General features: G+C 50.0%; 1 protein-coding gene across 4 annotated transcripts in view; it reads left to right on the plus strand.

The window, feature by feature from the left end:
• Positions 1–110: 110 nt before the first annotated feature.
• Ank1 (ankyrin 1, erythrocytic) overlaps positions 111–18,023 on the plus strand; it is a 188,619-nt gene continuing 170,706 nt past the window's right edge. For all 4 annotated transcript variants that reach the window (XR_001232062.1, XM_013507729.1, XM_013507730.1 and 1 more), the window contains exon 1: positions 111–318. Coding sequence is in view for 3 of the 4 variants with exons in the window: in XM_013507729.1 (XP_013363183.1) it covers positions 193–318 (126 nt within the window). In the remaining variant the exon portion in view is untranslated. The remainder of the gene's footprint in view (positions 319–18,023) is intronic.

Consider the following 18,023-nt stretch of genomic DNA (forward strand, 5'->3'; position numbering starts at 1 on the left):
AGCCGGAGAGCGTCCCAGCGCGGAACAGCGCCGGCCACGGCGAGCGCATCCGGGCCCCGCGCCCAGGCCGGGCGAAGCCGAGCGCAGCCGAGCACAGCCGAGCGGCCGGCCGGAGGCAGCGGCTGCGGCGGACGCCGCTCCTCCTCGGCAGGGGTCGCCGGCGGCGAGGCCGGAGGCGGGGCGCGGGCTGCCATGGCTCAGGCGGCCAAGCAACTGAAGAAAATCAAAGACATCGAGGCGCAGGCCCTGCAGGAGCAGAAGGAGAAGGAGGAGTCCAACAGGAAGCGCAGAAACCGCTCCCGCGACCGCAAGAAGAAGGTGAGGGGCACGGGCGGCGGGAGGGCGTTTCAGCACCGCGGACAGCGCCACCGACTAGAAGCGGCTCGCTGCTCACCCGGGCACCGCCTCCCTGCCCACCCGGGCACCGCCTCCCTGCCCTGTCCGCCCTGCCAGTCCTGCCCGCCCTGCCCAGGAGCCCTCCCCGCCCCGCGCCCCGGGCAGCGTCTCGTGTGAAGGCGCCCAAAGCAGCCCGGGCAGCGGGAGGGGACCTCTCCGGGAGCCAGGCCCGACTCTCCCGCGTGGCCCCCTAGGCCTGGCCAGAAACTGAAACTGCTTGGTGCCGGGCGAGTGCCCCGGCTGCCCTGGGGAGGGCGCCCGGACACGTTGTGCCCACCGTGACCCGGACCCTAACGTGGTGCTTTTCCCTGACCTTCTGGTCTGGGCCTTCTTGTCCCCGGTCAGGGCATTTGTAGAACTGCCTTGCCCTGGAGGCCCCGTTGAGTTACAGACGTCCCCGTGAAAGGAGAGGGACAATGCCAGGCGAAGCAGTGGAGACTCACAGCCCCCAGAGCCGCAGCCTGGGGTGGAATTCGAGGAGTCCAGGTGGAGCTGGACGCAGCACATCAGAAGGCCCTCACGACCTGGGGAAGTTGGTGTGGGGTCTGTGTGCAGGCCAGCAAAGGGCAGGCTCCGGGTCAGAGGCACCGGCCTTGGTTGAGGGGAAACTTTTTCCCCTGAAATTGTCTCATTCTGAGAAAGGCACATAGGGCCCATGGTTGACAGCAGTGTGGGGAACAGTCTGTCTCTGGGTCCCACTTCTCTTACCAAGAGGCAGGTGAGACCAGCCTCGGGCTTTCCCTGGAGATGAGGCCCCAGGGAATAGATGTTCTCTGAACTTAACAGAATTGAGCAACACTTTAGGCTCTCCTGTGCTTCCAAAAGTCAACAAGCCCTCCTCCGTTGACGGTTGCTGTCCTGTGTGTAGTAGTAGTCTCGCAATGGCACGTCCCCTTTAGCAAGACTGAAAAGAGGCCTTCCCCAAACTCACGGTGAATCAGAATTTGGGTTGGTGCCACTTGCAGAAAGAATCCCATTGGGTCCCCCTGCTAGGGTCTGAACCACCAGGGCCCGTCCGTGAGTCAGGCAAGAGAAGCCTGGTTATGTGTGGTGGGTGCTCACCCACTTTTCTTGGCAGCTGTGCAAACTTCTCGTTGGGAAGCAGTGCTCTGTTTCCATTCCTGCGCCTGCCTTTGGAGCCAAGGCAGTCCTCTCCAGAACTGCTCACTCAGTGTTCTTATCCCACTTCTTGCTCTCGAGCTTCCTCTTTGATGCTCCCGATACTGTAGGTAATTTTTTGAGCAATAGTCCAAACAAAGCTCTCTCTTTTTCTCTCCTTTGATTCCTCTCTGGTCTGTGAAACTCTCCATGATATAATTCTGAATTGTGACTATGTAATGCACACATAGAAAAGTAGAAATTTTAATGTGTTTTTACTTCTCTTGGTCTTAATCTTTGTATTGCTGGTACACTTTATTTCCATCTTTAAGTGCTCGATGGATGGTTTTGTATTCCCTTCACCCTGAATTGTGTTGCTTTACCTTACTAGCTGGTCACAGCATACTGCGTCAGTAAGCAGGCAGAAATCTTCCATACAGATTCTTATTATTTCATGCAGTATCCTGAGTCTATGAGTGATACAACAATAAAGAAAGGCTAATCCAAAGTGATAGCAATGGCCTGAACTCTTAGGGCTGATTCTCTGAATATGTGGGAAAATGCTATGGGATATAGTGATGCTTCATTTGTATTTCATAATGATTGTGAATTCTCTAAGCTATTGGGATGGCCTTGGTAGCCATATCAGAGAATAGAGTTAATGTTTATAGGCAAATATAAAACCACAAAGGTAGAAAGCTCTGGAGGGAAAGGTGAAGGAGGCAGGACAGTGCAGAAAGGGACATTTTATATGTTTATTTCATTTCTTCTCTCCCTGTGTGTGTGTGTGTGTGTGTGTGTGTGTGTGTTACTTGGGATCCAGCTCAGGGCCTTGTGCATGCTAAGCAAGTGCTGTGCCACTGAGCTATACCCCTGGCCCCAAAGGAGAATCGGAGAAAGTTCATGTAGAGACTGCTGAAGCAGAGGGTTGGGGACTAGCTTAAAGGTTCATATAAGGTGAAATCTTACTAAAATGCATTTTCACCCATGAAGTAATTTTTCAAGGCAAGGTATATTATGGTGAAGCAGCTGAGGACTTTACAGTTGATTACACAGACAGCAGGGAGGCTGTGGAACCATCCTCCTTTTCTTTTATCAGCACCAAGAAAGAACTTCCCACATGCAAATGAACATTTTATTACAGCGATCTGGCAATTCACAGAACTGTATAGATAGCAGAGCCAAGAGTATTCTGGATTTACTAGAAGGAAAGGTATCTGTCCTGTGGGTAACTGACTTAACTGGGGCTGACTGAGCAGAACCGCACCCCCGTTCATGGAGATGATTGTGTTGTGACTTCGCCAGTGGCTGCAGTTTTTACAGTTGATGGTGCTGTGTGGGAAGATGCCTGCCGAGGGGCGCATGGGGGTGGAGGAGGCTGATGTTGTGACGCACTACCTGACACAGATAGAAGCCACCTCGACACCAGGAGCTGAGCTGGCACTCTAGGGTTCTGGAGGTGCCTCCTTCTTAGGGGCTTCATTCAGCCTCTGAATGCAGTGTGCGTCCTTGTCAGGAGCTTGCAGATCTTTGCTGCAGCATGTTGTTTTTGTCTTAATAAAATCCAGCATTTATGACATTTACTGATGAGTCCCCCTGCTGCTGCAGGTTGCACTGGAAAGAAAGAAATCACAAAATATGCTTTAAGCAGGCATTTGCATTAAGAATGACAGCTTTCTAGGAGTGAGGAAGCCTCAGGCATAAAATGTGTGTGAAATGTGGTTTTTTCATTTGCCCAGAGCTCAGGGTTAGGAGAGAAGAGGACGGAGAGGTTGGAGAAAAAGTGGGGCAGGGATGGATGAAGGGCTGAATCTAAGGGAAGAGCAGCGGGTGAAGGCATGGGGAAGACAGAAAGGGAGAGAAGGGAGCTGACCAGATTATACTCAGCCGGCTACCTCCGCAGCTGCGCTCAGATAGCCTTCCCTGGGCTCTCCTTGTCCCTCATTTGGCCACCTGCTTTATCCCATGATGTTGATGAAGGAAAAGATAGCATCACATTCCTGCTGCGACTCCAACACCTCTCTAAATACTTGGCATGGGAGAGTATGCGGTGGATGTTAGTGGAATGAATGGCTGAATGAATGAACTAGTTAATATTTCTTTCTGCCACCTAGGTATTGTCTTGGTTGCAAGCAGGTGTCCAGGTTAACATACATGGCTATTGTCTTCTGGGGACATTGTAGGAAACCTGATGTTCCTTTCCTTTCTAATCACTTGCAAAGCAGTAGTAATTTGTAGGCAAGCAGTAGAACTATTTAATCTTTTGCTTCAATGAATTCCACCACCAAGCATACAGTTAGTTCCTTGCAGGGTCCTCACTGCACTGAGTGTCAATTGGTTTTAGTAGTTTGGAACAACAGTGGTGTTTACACAGGGCCCCAAGAAGCCAAAATCATAAGGAGGGGTGGAGGAAAAGTGCAGGAAGCAAAAAAGAAGAGAGCTCTAGAATGGAACACAGCCTCTGCCGCTGTGCTGAGCAGGCAGCTCCATTGGTCTGTTGAATCTGTGTGGTACACACTGAGGCGCGGTCGGCCCTTCTCTTCCTGTATGCGGCTCAAGGGGGCGCTGCTTGTGGACTCTGGAGTTGTCTTCGATGGATCCAGTGATTGGAACCACAGAGAAGATGGAGAAATCTGCCTGCGATGAAGATCACTACGGAAGTTTTTGGATCAAAGGATGGGGTGGGAGCATGTAGTAGAGCAGGAAGGAGGGTAGGAAGCTAATCAGGACTCCCATTAGCAGAAGGTCTCAAAGTCAAACTTCTCTTATCTCTAAGGGGGCTCATACATTTGATTCAAGAGCCAGTGCACAGGATGGGAAGGGAATGATACTCATTAACACTGTTCAGTAACTGTGCACTGGGGCAGTTGCTGAGCCATTTCGCTACTCTATGTTGCAGTATAAATTGATATTTGTAGATAAAGTCTTTGGCTTTTGAATTGCATAATTATATTTTGCTATGTATGAATTATTAAGAGCATTAGTTTATTGCAAGCCTCTAAAACAATGATGGCGAACCTTTTAGAGCTTCCGGTGATAATACCCGGCTACAGCATGAGTACCATAGGTTCAGCACCTCTGCTCTAAAACATACCAAAGCTTTGGCTTTTCTTCCTGTGTTGGTGCAGAGAGCTTCAGATAAAAGGAAGAGGTCTTGCCCTCGAAAGCTCTGGGAGGCACTGAGCGTGGGGAAGATGGAGCTTTCGAGCTGCCTCCTGTCTGTTTGACAACCCAGCTCCATCCTGCTACAGGTGGGCGGGAGTTGCTGCCTAGACCCCCTGTCATTTCCCAGCCTTGAACAAACCAGGCCTGTGGGCGGGGAGGACATCATGCATCAGTATGTCCATCCCTCTACAACTTACACTTCATATGCTTCTCACAGCTACCCTCACAGTAGAGGGCAGTGGCTGGAATTCCGAGGCTGGAGGGTACAGCCTTCTTGAGAAGGGGAGGCCAAGCTAGGCCTCTGCTTCTCCTGCTCCCAGCACTACAGGCTGCTTGCTCTCCAACTCTGCTTTTGTCCTCTCAATATGACAGGCTTTTTACTTTATTTCTTTTAATTAACATCTAATAATTTTACATACTAGAGATCATAGTTAATAACATAAAGATTGCTATAGCTGAGATCTGAAATGTCCCCCAGAGACCCATGTGTTAGAAAATTGGTCTCCAAGCTGTGATCAACCTCATAGTGGTGGAACCTTTGATAACCAGGGCCTAGCAGGAGGTCTTTAGGTCAGCAGAACATGTCTTAAGGGCCTGGGGATAGTGCCCCTGCTTTTTCTCTTTCACTTCCCAGACATGAGGTGTGCAGCTTCCTCCACTACATGCTTCCTGCCATGCTGTGCTCCTCACCACAGGCTCAGAGCAGTGGGCTAATGCACTGTGCACTGACACCTCCACAACTGTGAGCCAGAGTGAAACTTTCCTCTTTATAAGGTAATAATCTCAGATAAGACAGGAAAACTGACTGGCGCAATGCTTGTTCATTAAATAGTTCTTTCTAGTAAATCCAATTCCCAGCACAGGCCTGGCTGTCTACGGGTTGTGTGAGATCTCATGTTCATCTAGGAGACCAGCATATTATTATATCAGTGCTGGTAAATGAAATCAGGATGTTTTAAATCATATCTTCATTTCACTTTCCGGAAAGAAATGAAGTTTCTATTCAGACACAATTTATTATCACAGGCTTACTCAGTCATCTGTGAGTCTGGTCTATAACTATAACATGGGCTTGGATATTTTCAAGCTTTATTAAGGTTCCAGATGGCATTTGTGGCTGTATATCAAAGGGAAACATAAGTGTGGCTCCTAATTGTTCTGAAAATTCGATCACTGTTAGAGCCATGGCCAATAAATCTGGGGTGGGGGCTGTCACAGAGGACGAGATGTGTGGTGTTACGACTACACCAGATGTATCTACAAGAGGCCCTGGATCTTGGAAACACAAAGTACACCACAGTGCCCAAGAAAGGAAAACTTACATTATAGACACTCAGCAAAAGCAGAGAAGATTTAATGGCCAGCCAGTTTTATTTTAAACTTTTAAAAAATCATTTGCTTTCACTGTGAATGGATGTTTCTCCTCCAAGACAGTTTCTCTGTTTTTGCTGAGGTGATTACACATTTGCAGTGGCTTTCTCCTCCATGTTAGAGAATCGCTGGGAGCTACAGCTGCAAGACAGCCCCCTATGTTTATTAAAGGCAGCAACTGCATTTATGGAGTCCATAAGTCTTCCATGTGTACAACATGCATTATCCTTGCCATGTCCTCTGGTAGTTTGGTAACCCCAGTGCCAGGCTCAAACCCAGATTCCCCTGATGCTAAGCTTGCTCACAGACCACTGGGCAAGGGTACCCTCCTGGTATGGACTACAACCCTTGGGTGGCCAAAGCTATAGTAGGCACTGAGGGGAGTCAAACTGAAGATGGGTTTCCTTCCTTGGAGCTAAGGGCTTACAAATAAGTGGGGGTCAGAAGATAAGGGGGACAACTACCAGGGACAGTTACTTCTTAACCTGAGGCAGAGGTTGGAGAGCTTGGCATGGGACCACCAGCCTCAAACTGCCCCTGGAGCGAGAGTCCCCATGTCTCCTTCACATGTTTCAGGGACAGCCTACTTGACAACTGGGGATTCTGGGTTCCTCAGTCAGCATGAGAGCCTGTAGTAGAGAATGGCTGATGACTGAGATCTAGGAGTGACTGCTTCCTTTCTGGCTAGTTTGTCTCACAAAATGGTTATTAATATCTTTACCTTTCTGTTTTAGAGAGTTCTTTGTCTACCATATAGTAAACATCTTCTCATATAATCATTTTCTAATAGGTTTCTGCTTGTAAGTACTGAAAAACAGTGTTTCTGCAATCTATCTTTTCTATTCTGTGCTACTGTGGATTGAGCCCACAGTCTTCACCCTGCATTGTAACACCAGACCTTTTTTTGTTGCTTTTCATTTTGAGTCAGAATCTCACTACTGTCTCACTGAATTGTCCGTGCTGGGCTTGAATTTATAATCCTGCTGGCCCAGCATCCCAGAGTGCTGAGATTACAGATGTGCACCACCATGACTAGTGTGTTTTTACACTGGATATGTAGATGAATCTGGACAGCCAAGGCCCCGGGGCTATTGGAAGTGCTGGCCAGGAACCTCCCTGGGCGTGATGTGGGAGGCTCAAGGGGAGCAGAAGTTGAGGAAGCCCAGCAGTGCTCCAGGAGCTCTCCTGTGTGCCTGCTGGATGCCCACTGTTCTGCTGCTCTCTGGGAGAAGGCTAGAGCTGTGCACAGTCTCCAAGTGGTGGAGATGAGTGCACCAGAGACAAGCAGGCGCAGTGGACCAGAGCCCAGGATGGTGCTACACGTGCACTGGGGAGTGGAGAGGAGGGGAGGAGGCACCTCATGACAGACTTGGCACAACCATAGCTCTTGAAATGCAAGAGTTCTTTCACCCAGACCCTTGAGGTGAGGCAGTGGGCACAGGGGGAAGTGAGACATGGTCCCCTGTGGCCTGGGCCTTGTGCTGGTATCAGAACCACTTGCTACTGTGGAGAAGGACAGGGCTCGCTACTGCGGAGTGGCCTGTCTCACCCTCTGAGTTGGACCCTGGCAGTGGCTGAAGCCAGGCACTTGCCACCCACAGCATCACAGCCCCAAGGAACCATGCACACCTGCAGTGAGCAAGCCCACCCCACCTGAGGTGGACCAGAGGTGTGTGACTCACTTACTTGTAGAGAAGGGACTTAGACATGTGGGAACATGTTATGAGTTCTCTAAAACAATGCTCAAAGGATTTGGTTCTTAAAAAAGCAGGATCTTACTGTGTTGTCCAGACTGGCCTCAAGCTCCTAGGCCCAAGCAATCCTTTTGTCTCACCCTCAGGTAGTTGGGGTGCAGGCATATGCCACCATATCTAACTCTGTGTGCTGAAGAACATATTTTCAGCTGTGTACAGTGCTGCACACCTGATTGCAAGTTTAAGCTCAGCCTGAGCAATTTAGAGAGACCTTGCCTCAAAATAGAAAATAAAAAGGGCTGGAGGATAGCTCTGGTTCGAGTCCTAGTACTACACACAAGACAACTGAATATACTTTTAATAAAAATAGAAATATGCTTTTGATGCCACATTAACTTCAGGTAGGCACAATATACCCTATATACACTGTGAGTGGGCACACATGTAACTAATGGAAAAACATTCACATTGGTCACTGTTGATGTGTGTTTCCGAATGATTAAGTCCTCTTAATTCTCTTCTGTACTCATATACATTTTAAAAAATAAACAACACACATTAATGATATACAGAAAGAAACATAAAAGACAGACGTTGCCCTGGTTGTCAAGAAGTAGGCAGGCTCCCTGGGCCCACGTGTTTTTTGGACATGAAATCTGGAACTTGTAAGTGACATCACATCCCAAGTAAGAATTCCAAGGTGATATGGACGAGAGCCAAGTGGGTAACAGAATGTCCTGGCTCAAAAGGAGCTGGAGTGTGGTCCTAAAGAGTCTGGGCGCCTGGGTCTTGGCATGTGAAGCCGTCCATTGTAAACCAACTTGAAAACGTGTGTTGGGCCTAATACTGTACTCTGCAGCCAGAGCCATCTTCCAAAAATGCAAATCAAGCTGGACACTCTTCCTGCAGGCCTCCAGTGGTTTCCAGTTGCTCTGGAAATAAAGCAGGCCTTTCCAGAAATGGCCTTTGAGCTGAGGGCCAAGGCTGGTGCTACTCACCTAGCCTTGGTGCCAGTTCTTAAACAAACTAGGAAAGACTTTGGAGACATGTGAACCTGCACTCAAACTCCAATTAAAGTGAATAATCAGAACCAGCCCAAGCGAGAAAAACTCCAAAGTCTGAAATATCTGCATGGTAGCTTTGCCATTTACAGGAGACAGCACATTCTTCTTTGGCATGGAGAGTTCACTTTAGTGTCATTTGCAGGAACTGCGCTGGTCTCCACTGTCAGCAGCACTCTGGAAATGAGCAAAAACTCTCACTGATTGAGGTTACACTGTGCTTGCAGGTGGAACCTTTCCCAGATTGTCCAGCCTGTGAGGCCTTGCACAGGGACAGGCATGGGCGCACGCAGCCCACCAGTGTCCCGTGGTGGAGTTGACTGGGACAAACCCTGGAAGGTGTCCAGTACACACCTGCTGATGCTGGCAAGGTCTGGGAGCCATGGTGTTCCTGCAGATTTCTTCAGGAAGTGCCCTTCACTGTCTGCAGTAGGGAGAGAAACCAGCGTCAGTTGGCTTTTTAAAAAACGTCTTCTTGCTTGCCATACATGCCATGTGCTTTGACTTCCTTCCCGAACAGACCTGTTTGTGGGTGAACTGTAGGCCTGTGTTTGTATTTGATGGAAATGGGGGGGGGCTCACTCCTGCCAGTGAGTGCTGTGCCACTGAGCTGTACCCCAGCCCTGAATCTTAGCACTGTAAACCCAGACATGGGTATTGCTCCACGCAGGATTCAATAGCAGTGTCTGGAGGCCAGCACTCCTCATGAACCAGTGCTGAGGGAACAGCCACCATTGTCAGTGTGTTCAGATCACGCCACAGATGCCCACCTCTCCCCCTTGTGCTTGCCTGTGCTGGTCCTCAAGTGGCCTCCCAAGGAGTCTACCCTGTGACCTTCCAGCAGGCCCTGTCTTGCAGCCGAGTCACTCTGTGGGAGGATTGAGCCCATGGCCTTTGCACTAAGCTGTATCTTCAGCTCTCTGAAAATTTTGAGACAGGGCCTCACTATGTCAGTAAAATTGCCCAGGTTGGGCTTGAACTTTTGAGCCTCCTGCCTTAGCCTCCAGGAGCTACGTTACAGGTGTGTGTCACCATGTCCAGCTTAGAGTCACTTTTTTTCCCACACAAAATTGAGAATTGTTACTTCACTCCACCCTCGATTCCTTCTGTCTTCACGTTGAAGTCACAGCTCCCTGCCATGTCTCAGGGGGATGTTCATGCCCTCCTCACCACCTCCTGAGCCCCTAGGCCTGTGTGCTCTTGACCCAGCAGCTCCCACATCTGGGCCCGATGGACCCCAGCCTGCTTTCTGCCTGTCTTTTAGGACCAGAGTCACCTCACTGAAGCCTCCTGAGTGTGATCAGTGGTGTTCTGGGTGTGGTGCCTGCCACGAAGAGGCCGAGTGGCATGGGACCAGGACCCCTTCCCACTCTGCTAATGAGGTTGGCCCAAGAGTGGCACTGCCTAATGCTCAGGGCACCTGTAATGAAGCACTCCAGATGACAGGAAATGATGGGCAGGAAATCACACGGACCATTGCCTGGTGTCTCGATTAATCAAGCCTCAGTACAGTCTGAGCCTGGAGCCTCTCTGCCTGCCACCCCCTCTCCCAGTCCTGTGAGTACTCACTGTGCACTTCACTGGATGGGAAGAGCTAGCATGGGATAGGAGAGCTGGAGTCTTCTGTGTGACTTTGGATGCTTTGCTGAGTCTCATTTTCCCTACCTCTAATGTAAGGAGTTAGCTTTGAGGGCTTTTAAGCCTCTTTCGGGGCACCTGTTTTCATCTGAAAGTGGGTGAATGACAGGGCTGTGGGCAAAAAGGCTGCTGTGCGGCTCACTTCCTCTGGCCCAAGGGGCTGTTGACAGGACGGGAGGAGGGTAAGACTGTCCTGCGTCACCATGGTCCAGCTATAGAAGGTTCCAGACTGCCATATGGGTGCCAACAGAATGGTAAGGCCCTGCCCTACTGGGCTCTGGTCGCTCATTTCTTCTCTGCCCTACCCAGTGCCCCATCTGCACATGTGGATGCTACTGTGGGCAGCTGTGGGGGAGGACGGCGTGTGCCAAGGCACCCAGCTCCTCCTGGGTGGAGAAGGCTACCCCTGTGCTCGGGGACAGAGCCGGCCCTTTGTGTGTTTATGAAGGTGGCCCCTGCTCTTCCTGGTGTCTTCTGTGTTTGTGACAGACAGTGGCCTCCAGAGGGTAGCATACCTGCTCATGGACGTGGCCTATGGGAAGCAGAGTGCCTGCGATTTCCAGGCCAGGGGACTAGATCTATCCTAGCTGCTGCTGCATTCCCATCAAGGTCATAAAAGGAGGGAGCCCCTGACTTCATGAGGCACTGGCACCCCTACAGACTTGGTGAGGCAATATAACAGGCAGGCCTGGCTGTTTAGTAGCTTGACTTTTAGAGATTGTATTAGTCAGCTTTGCATGACTGTAATGACATGGCAGAGGTGATCAACTTATAAAGAGGAAATAGTTACTGAAACTCTCAGTTTTGGAGGTTCCAGGCCAAGACAAGGGGTACACTACCTGCACCTCTGGTGGGGGTGCCGTGTGGTGATGGCGGGGAGCACATGGCAGAGTTCCTTGCACAGGCTAGGTGGGCCAGGGTCCCCACCTTCCCCTCAGGGAGGCCCCAGTGGACTCCCACAGGCCCCACTTCCCCATAGTGCTGCCTGGGGACCACACCTGTAACGTGCGGGCCTTGGGGACACTTGGCATGCATACCATGGGGTGAATTTGATCTTCCCGGCAAATACCAGCTCCTTCACTACCTCAGCTGCCAAGGAGGTGGCATTTTCAGGGGAAACAGGCGCAGTTCAGCCCAAACCCAAGTTCTGTTTTCTTTCAGCCACTCACCCCAGGACTGGCTGTACACCCTGGTGTGCAGCGCTCCCTGGTTCTTCTGGAAACCCTGTGTGCCATAAGCTTTTCCTGTTTTCTCCAGAAGCCACTTGGCAGACATGGAAGGATGGAGAAGCCCAGAAAGGGCTGACCTTGAACTAGAGTTTTTTCCCACATGCAGACCTCCAGGGGCCCCAGAAAAGTGATGTATCCCATGTGGGCAAGGGCCTGTGGTACCCAGGGCTGGGGGCTCCAGGGCAGTCAGTGCAGTCTGTGCTGCAGTCTGTGCAGGCAGGTGGCACAAGGCCTGTCCCAGGTGGGGGTGTGCATCTCAGGGCTGGCAAGTGGCAGAGCTAGGAGCCTTGGATGCCTCCCTGTAGGGTCTAGGTTCATAAAGAATAAGAACCCATGCAGGGTATTGTGGCTTGCGCTCCTGCCCCTGGCTTCCAGGCCCATTGGTAGTGGCTGCCATTCTCTCCACAGCTGGAGAGGGGTGGCAAAGGACCCGCAGAACAGGATGGCCCCAGAAGCCCACTTGTTCCTCTCTGCCCAGGCTGTGCATGGGGACAGCCGCTTCATAGGCAGGGACCTTGCAGCCTTGAGAAGGGCCGGCAATTTGCCCGAGGTCAGCAGGCCAAGAACAGAGGCTCCTCGCAGCTGCTGCTTTTCAAGTCTTTGCCTCCTTGCTTCTAGGTGCAAGGGGTAAACAGGATGAGAGACAAAGTGCCCCAGAGGGGGAGCTGGGGCAGAAGGGACTGAGCACATCCTCTGTGAAAGCACCTGACAGGGATCCTGGAGCTTGCTAGGAGCCCTGGGTATTGGTTCTCTTGGCTGAGATAAAATGCTGTCCCTACACATGTTCTCTTCCAGACCCCCCAGGAGAGAAGGGTGCATGTTCCCCACAAAAGCTCCAACATCCCTGACAGGGCTGAGGAGATGGAAACAGATAATAGATGTGGATATGTAGACAGTGCCAGGTACAGAGAGGACATGGCCAAGGTGCAAATGTACAGTGAGGGGAACCAGTTGGAAACCAGAGATGCTGCATGTCCTGACTGTGTCCCCTGGGCAGCAGCTGAGTGACCTTGGGAAGATCACTTCATCTTTCTGGGCCTTTCTTTTCTCACCTGTAGAATGAAAGACCTGGACTAGACTAGGTGACAAAGCATCTTGTTGTTCTTGTTTTTTAATTAAGATAGACTTTTAAATTTTTATTTTGAGATGCAGTCTTGCAGTGTTGCAGAGTGGCTTCAAATTCCTGGCACAGGTAATCATCCTGTCTCAGCTTCCTGAGGAGCTGAGACTCCAGGCTGTGCCCCTGTGCCCAGCTAGGCATAGCATCTTGGAGGAGACCTGGGAGCTCTCACAGCCCATCTCCTTCATAGGGAACTGCAGCGTGAAGAGAGGAGATGGCTGGTCCAGGTCACACAGCTATTTTTGGTGGCTGAGCAGGCAAGAGAACCAGGTCTGCAGCCCCACTCTCCTGCAAACAGTGGGAAGTTCCAGCTCTCGCCAGCAGATGCTTTGGGTCCAGCATGGAGCCAGGTGCCCTGAGGAGGAAGGGACTGTGTTATTAGGTTCCCCATAGGAACGGACCTCCACAAGGCAGCAGAGCGCAGAGCCTGCAGACATGGGCTGTGCTCATCTGCACTGCTGGCGCAGCCTGCTAAATTATTCAGGAGCCTCCAGGTGCCTTTTCGAGGGAGAGGCCGCTGAGGCACTGGCCTGTGGGTGCGGAAGCCAAGCCCTCTCTGAGACTCTGGACAGGAAGCGCACCCTAATGGGCTCTTCTGAGCTGGTCCTTGTTCCAGCACCCTAATTAGTGTCCTTTGGGTGCTGTGTGCAATTCAGGACATGTGTGAGACCTGTGTGCAGGGGTCCTGACCTGCTGTGGACACGTGGCCTATTCCCATGTGGGCATCGGGGCATGAGCAGTGGTGCAGGACAACACAGGGAAGTGAATCCTGGTGTCCTGTACGACCTGCTGTTTCTATAGGCAGGGAAACAGGCCAAGGGTCAGAAGTAAGCATCGAAGTCTCAAAAATACCCTTTTAGGAAGCCTTCCCTGGCTTCATTAAGCAGAAATGATCCTTCCTTCTTCACATTTCAAGGTCACGGCTACTCTGTGCTCCATGAAACACATGATAGTACCAACAGTTTAAACAAAAATCAGCTGGCTGCTGCCCTGAAGGGCCAGGTAGTGAATATCTTAGTCTCTGTCACCAGCAATCATCTGTGCGGTCTACCAGGAGAGTAGCTGTAGACAACACGCAAACAAAGGAGAGTGGCTATGTTCCAATAAAATTTTATTAATAGACACTAAATTTGAATTTTATTTTTCACACATTACAAAATGTTATTCATTCTTCTCCTCAAACCATTTAAAAATGTAAGTCACTCTTAGCTTGTGGGCTATATAAGAACTGGCAGCAGACCGGATCAGGTGGTTGGGTGCATCTTGCCAGCCCCTGGGCTCCAAGCTTGTTTTCCTCACTCGACCGTGCACGGATGCAGTGCCTCAGTCAGCTTGGCATCCTAGAATCTGCTGGCTGAATGAATGAATCTAGTGATTTGCACTAAACTCAGAGACACAGAAGAGTAATCATTTGCTGTTCTGATCTTTCAGTGACTCTCTGAGGGAGCCATGCAGCACAGCTCTGATTACTTCTGTTTCACAGACAGCCCGAAGCCTAGGACTGCTCCATGGAAAGAGCTGGGGCTCCTAACTCCACCCCAGCAGGCCTTGGTCTTGGAGTGCTGCTGTGGGGGCTGGGTCCTCAGCAACAGTAACCAAGGGGCAGCACAAGGAGCCGAGCCAGTTCATGGCTCAGGAAGAAGCGTCCTTAGCCCTCTTTCGCTTGTGAAAATAGAAACAGTATGGAACCCGCCTCGGTGAAAGGCCCATGTGGACACAGATTTCTTTCCTCCCTGCATCTCTTTAGCACTTGTTCCTAGAATGAGGCAGTGGTGTCTGTCCTGTTGAGGGGGAATTATTAAATGCAGCTAAAATTAGATGTTTTGTTTGAATTATGTTAATTTGACTTAATTGCTGAGAAACATAAATGTTCTTCAGAAATCTGAGCTCTGCTGGTCTTGGTGAATAATAGTAATCCCTTCTTTGGGTGGAGAACCTGCCACCACAGCGCTCCTCTTTCATTATCTCATTTGAGCTTGCACAAGCTCGGAAGGAAGGCAGCCCCCTGGGACCTGGCACTGGCCTTTCTGGACTAGGAGGCAGAAGCCTGGGGGTGCTGGGCTCCATTCACCCCTCAGCTCACAGCTCTTGGAAGGCAGAACTGGGGTGGAAGCAGATCTGACTTCTCTGTGGCTTCTGTTGTCTTGGTGGTGTATTTTAAAAACCCGGTCTTTTCTTTGAGCTGTAGGTAAGGCTGGCTTCATGTGGGGGCAACCTGGGCAGCTGCCCAGGGCCTACCCTCAGAAAAGTCTCCTGCCTGGTGGAATGCTCTGGAATTACCATGTTGAATTATTTTCAACCATTACCATGTCATAATTTTTTAAAAAGGTGCCCTGCAATTTGATTTTGTCCCAGGCCACACCAATTATGTAGCCAGTCCTAGCTGGAAGATTGTCTTCTGGGGCTAGCACATATCCTTTTCTGTCCACTTTACCATGACTGTGATTTGCTCTTGGCCATGGCAGCTGGGATGTCTAAGCTGCTTCTTTTTTTATAGATGACTCCTTGAACCTACATGAAGGCAACATCCTGTGTGGCTTCCAATGAGAAGGCTAGATGGCCACCTCTAACTCCTCTGCCTTCTGCTTTTGCCTCTGGACTTTGCCGCCTGTGCAGGAACGGGATGATTGTCACACCAGGGGTAGGTTTGAAGATGCCATGAAAGGCCTGTCCCCTGGCTGTGGTGGAGGTCACAGGTTGGACACAGAATAAATCTTCCTTCTCAGCAGGAAAGGAGGGCAAAGCCAGGTCTGGTGCAGGCTAAATTCTCTGTTAGGTTTTGTCATTGCTGCAAGTCAAGTGTGAGGGTCTAGAACTCAACTTCCTTCTAGAGGATTCCCGAGTGTGTTTCTAGTTGACTGTGTCACTACAGTAATGTGGCCACAGGTTGGCAGTTGGTGGCTGGGCACCAGGCGTCTCTGCTAAGCTTCCTGGCTCTTCTGTCCTTGTCCTCTCCCTCCCACGTCCACAATCCCATGGCCTTTTTTCTGCCTGTCATATATCTGACTTTGTACCCTGTTGGGCCTTGTGTTTGATGTTTTATGGGGCTACCTAGTCAGTTCCTTTTTGCCTCCACTTAAATATTCCTTCCACAGAAAAGACTTTGCATAACACTTGCTTTAAACGGCCTGTTTACCCTCCACCCTACTAAGTCTCTTCATTTTGTTTAGTTTTCTTCACCAGCTGGATTATCCCATTTATTTCTGATTTATTATCTATACCCCCCCGCCCCCCACATTACAAAATAAATTCTATGAGCTGGTGCATGTCTGTAACCCCAGCTACTTGGAAGGCTGAGGCAGGAGGATTGCAGGTTCAAGGCCAGCCTGGGCAACTCAGTGAGACCTTGTCTCAAAATTTAAAAATTAAAAAAGAGCTGGGAATGTAGCTAAATAGTAGTGTGCTTGTGTGGCATGTGTGAGGCTCTGGGTTCAATCTCTAATATCACCAAAAAATAAATACACGAAACCTTCTATGAGAGCAGGGAGTTTTTCTCTCTCATTTACTATACCACTTCCAGAGTCTGGAAGAATATGTGTCATGCAGTAGGTGCTTAATAAGTAAGTATGTGATGAAACAATGAACCCTCCCCACAATCCTGCAGATTAGGTGCTGTTAATCTCATTTGCTAGTTGAAGAGCAAGGCTCTGAAGTGATGGGTTACATGCTTATGCCATGGTGTCTGGTTCCACAGCTGGATCTACACTGGTACCACCTGTCCTATCCTGCCAGGAGCCCACACTTCCCAGCAGGAGTGGGAATGTTGGAGGGTGGTGTGTGTGCTTCTGGGATTGCCTTCACTTCTCTCACTGCCTGTGGAGTGATCATCCTTTCCTGACCCTTCTAAAACAGTGTGGCAGCTCCATAAAATGTCTTTGTTTGTCAAAAAATTGGACAGAAATTGTTTTGATTTGCAAGTCTCTAAGTATGTCTTTTCATTGAATCACATTTAATCTTACATTGATCAAATGGTCTTATTGAAAAGAACAAATTCCATAAAAACCCTCTGACCCACTCATGGCCAGTTCTGGAATCATGACCTCATGGTTGCAAAATGGCTTGGGAAGGAGCAAAGTGACACAGGATGGGAATGAGGGGTTGTTCTTCACCTAAATATCTGCCAGATATCTAAATATCTGTTTTATTCACCAGATATCTAAATATCTTGGTTTTTTACCAAAGACTACATACCCAGTGAGGCTCAGGTAACAGAATTTTAGAGATTTCCTTTTGTGTTCTGCAGTTGTCTTAGTTACTTCCTCATCACTGAGAGACAATACCTGACACCAACAATTTAAAGGAGAGTTTTACTTTGGTTCAATTTATAGAGGTTTCAGTCTATATCAAGGCAGGGCGGCATGGCAGAGGAGAAACAGTCCATGGCTGGGCAGACAGGAAGAAGAGAGAGATCAGGGGATGAGAAGGGAGGTAAACCCTTGCAGGCCATGCCCTCAGTGACCTGTCCCCTCCTACCAGGCTTCCCCTCCCAGCATGGACTAATCAGTGCACTAATCCAATATCATAGCTTCACAATTGAGTCACCTCCCAAAAGCCCCACCTATGAGTGCAGGAGGCCTTCAGGAAACATCTAGACATGAACCATAGCAGCAATATTCTGGTTGGAAGCCAAACCTTTTTTTGGGATAAAACAAAGCATGTAGGTTTTGGAATTAGACCCACTTGGGGCTGCACTAGCACTACATGCTGATGGTGCTGGCCTTGGACTGTGTGTTTGACTTGGCTAAGGCTCAGTGTTCTGGCTGTAAAGCAGGAAATCAATCCTTCCTTGACTTTTCCACATGTCCATTTTCATTTTTGTTGGGACTGAACCCAGTGCTTTTATACTCAGCTATGTCCCCAACCCATTTTCAAGACAGAATCTCACCAAGTTGCCCAGACTGGGCTTAAATTTGTGATCCTTCTGCTTCAGCCTCCCAGAGTGGATTCCATTTTGCACCACCATACCCAGATGGCTATGAGGTTTAAGGGTTTCATTAAATGCTCTCTCCTCCGCCAGGTGCACAGTGATGGCATTCCTTTCTGTGAGGTGCATGGTTCGGGGTGGAGGGGGTGGTGCTGGGGCTGCGGTGTGAGGACGAGGATGGCCATCTGGGTATGGGTGTTGGTTCCTTGGTGGGAGCCCCCAACTAGGGAGCAGAGCTGAGGGAAGGGCATGGCCACTCAGAGCTTTGGGGAAAGGAAATTGGTTTCTCTATCTGGCTAGAGGCACACCTGCCAGATGGCAGAACAC

Source organism: Chinchilla lanigera, unplaced genomic scaffold, assembly GCF_000276665.1.
Source record: "Chinchilla lanigera isolate Chin_1 unplaced genomic scaffold, ChiLan1.0 scaffold00135, whole genome shotgun sequence".
Classification (NCBI taxonomy): Eukaryota; Metazoa; Chordata; class Mammalia; order Rodentia; family Chinchillidae; genus Chinchilla; species Chinchilla lanigera.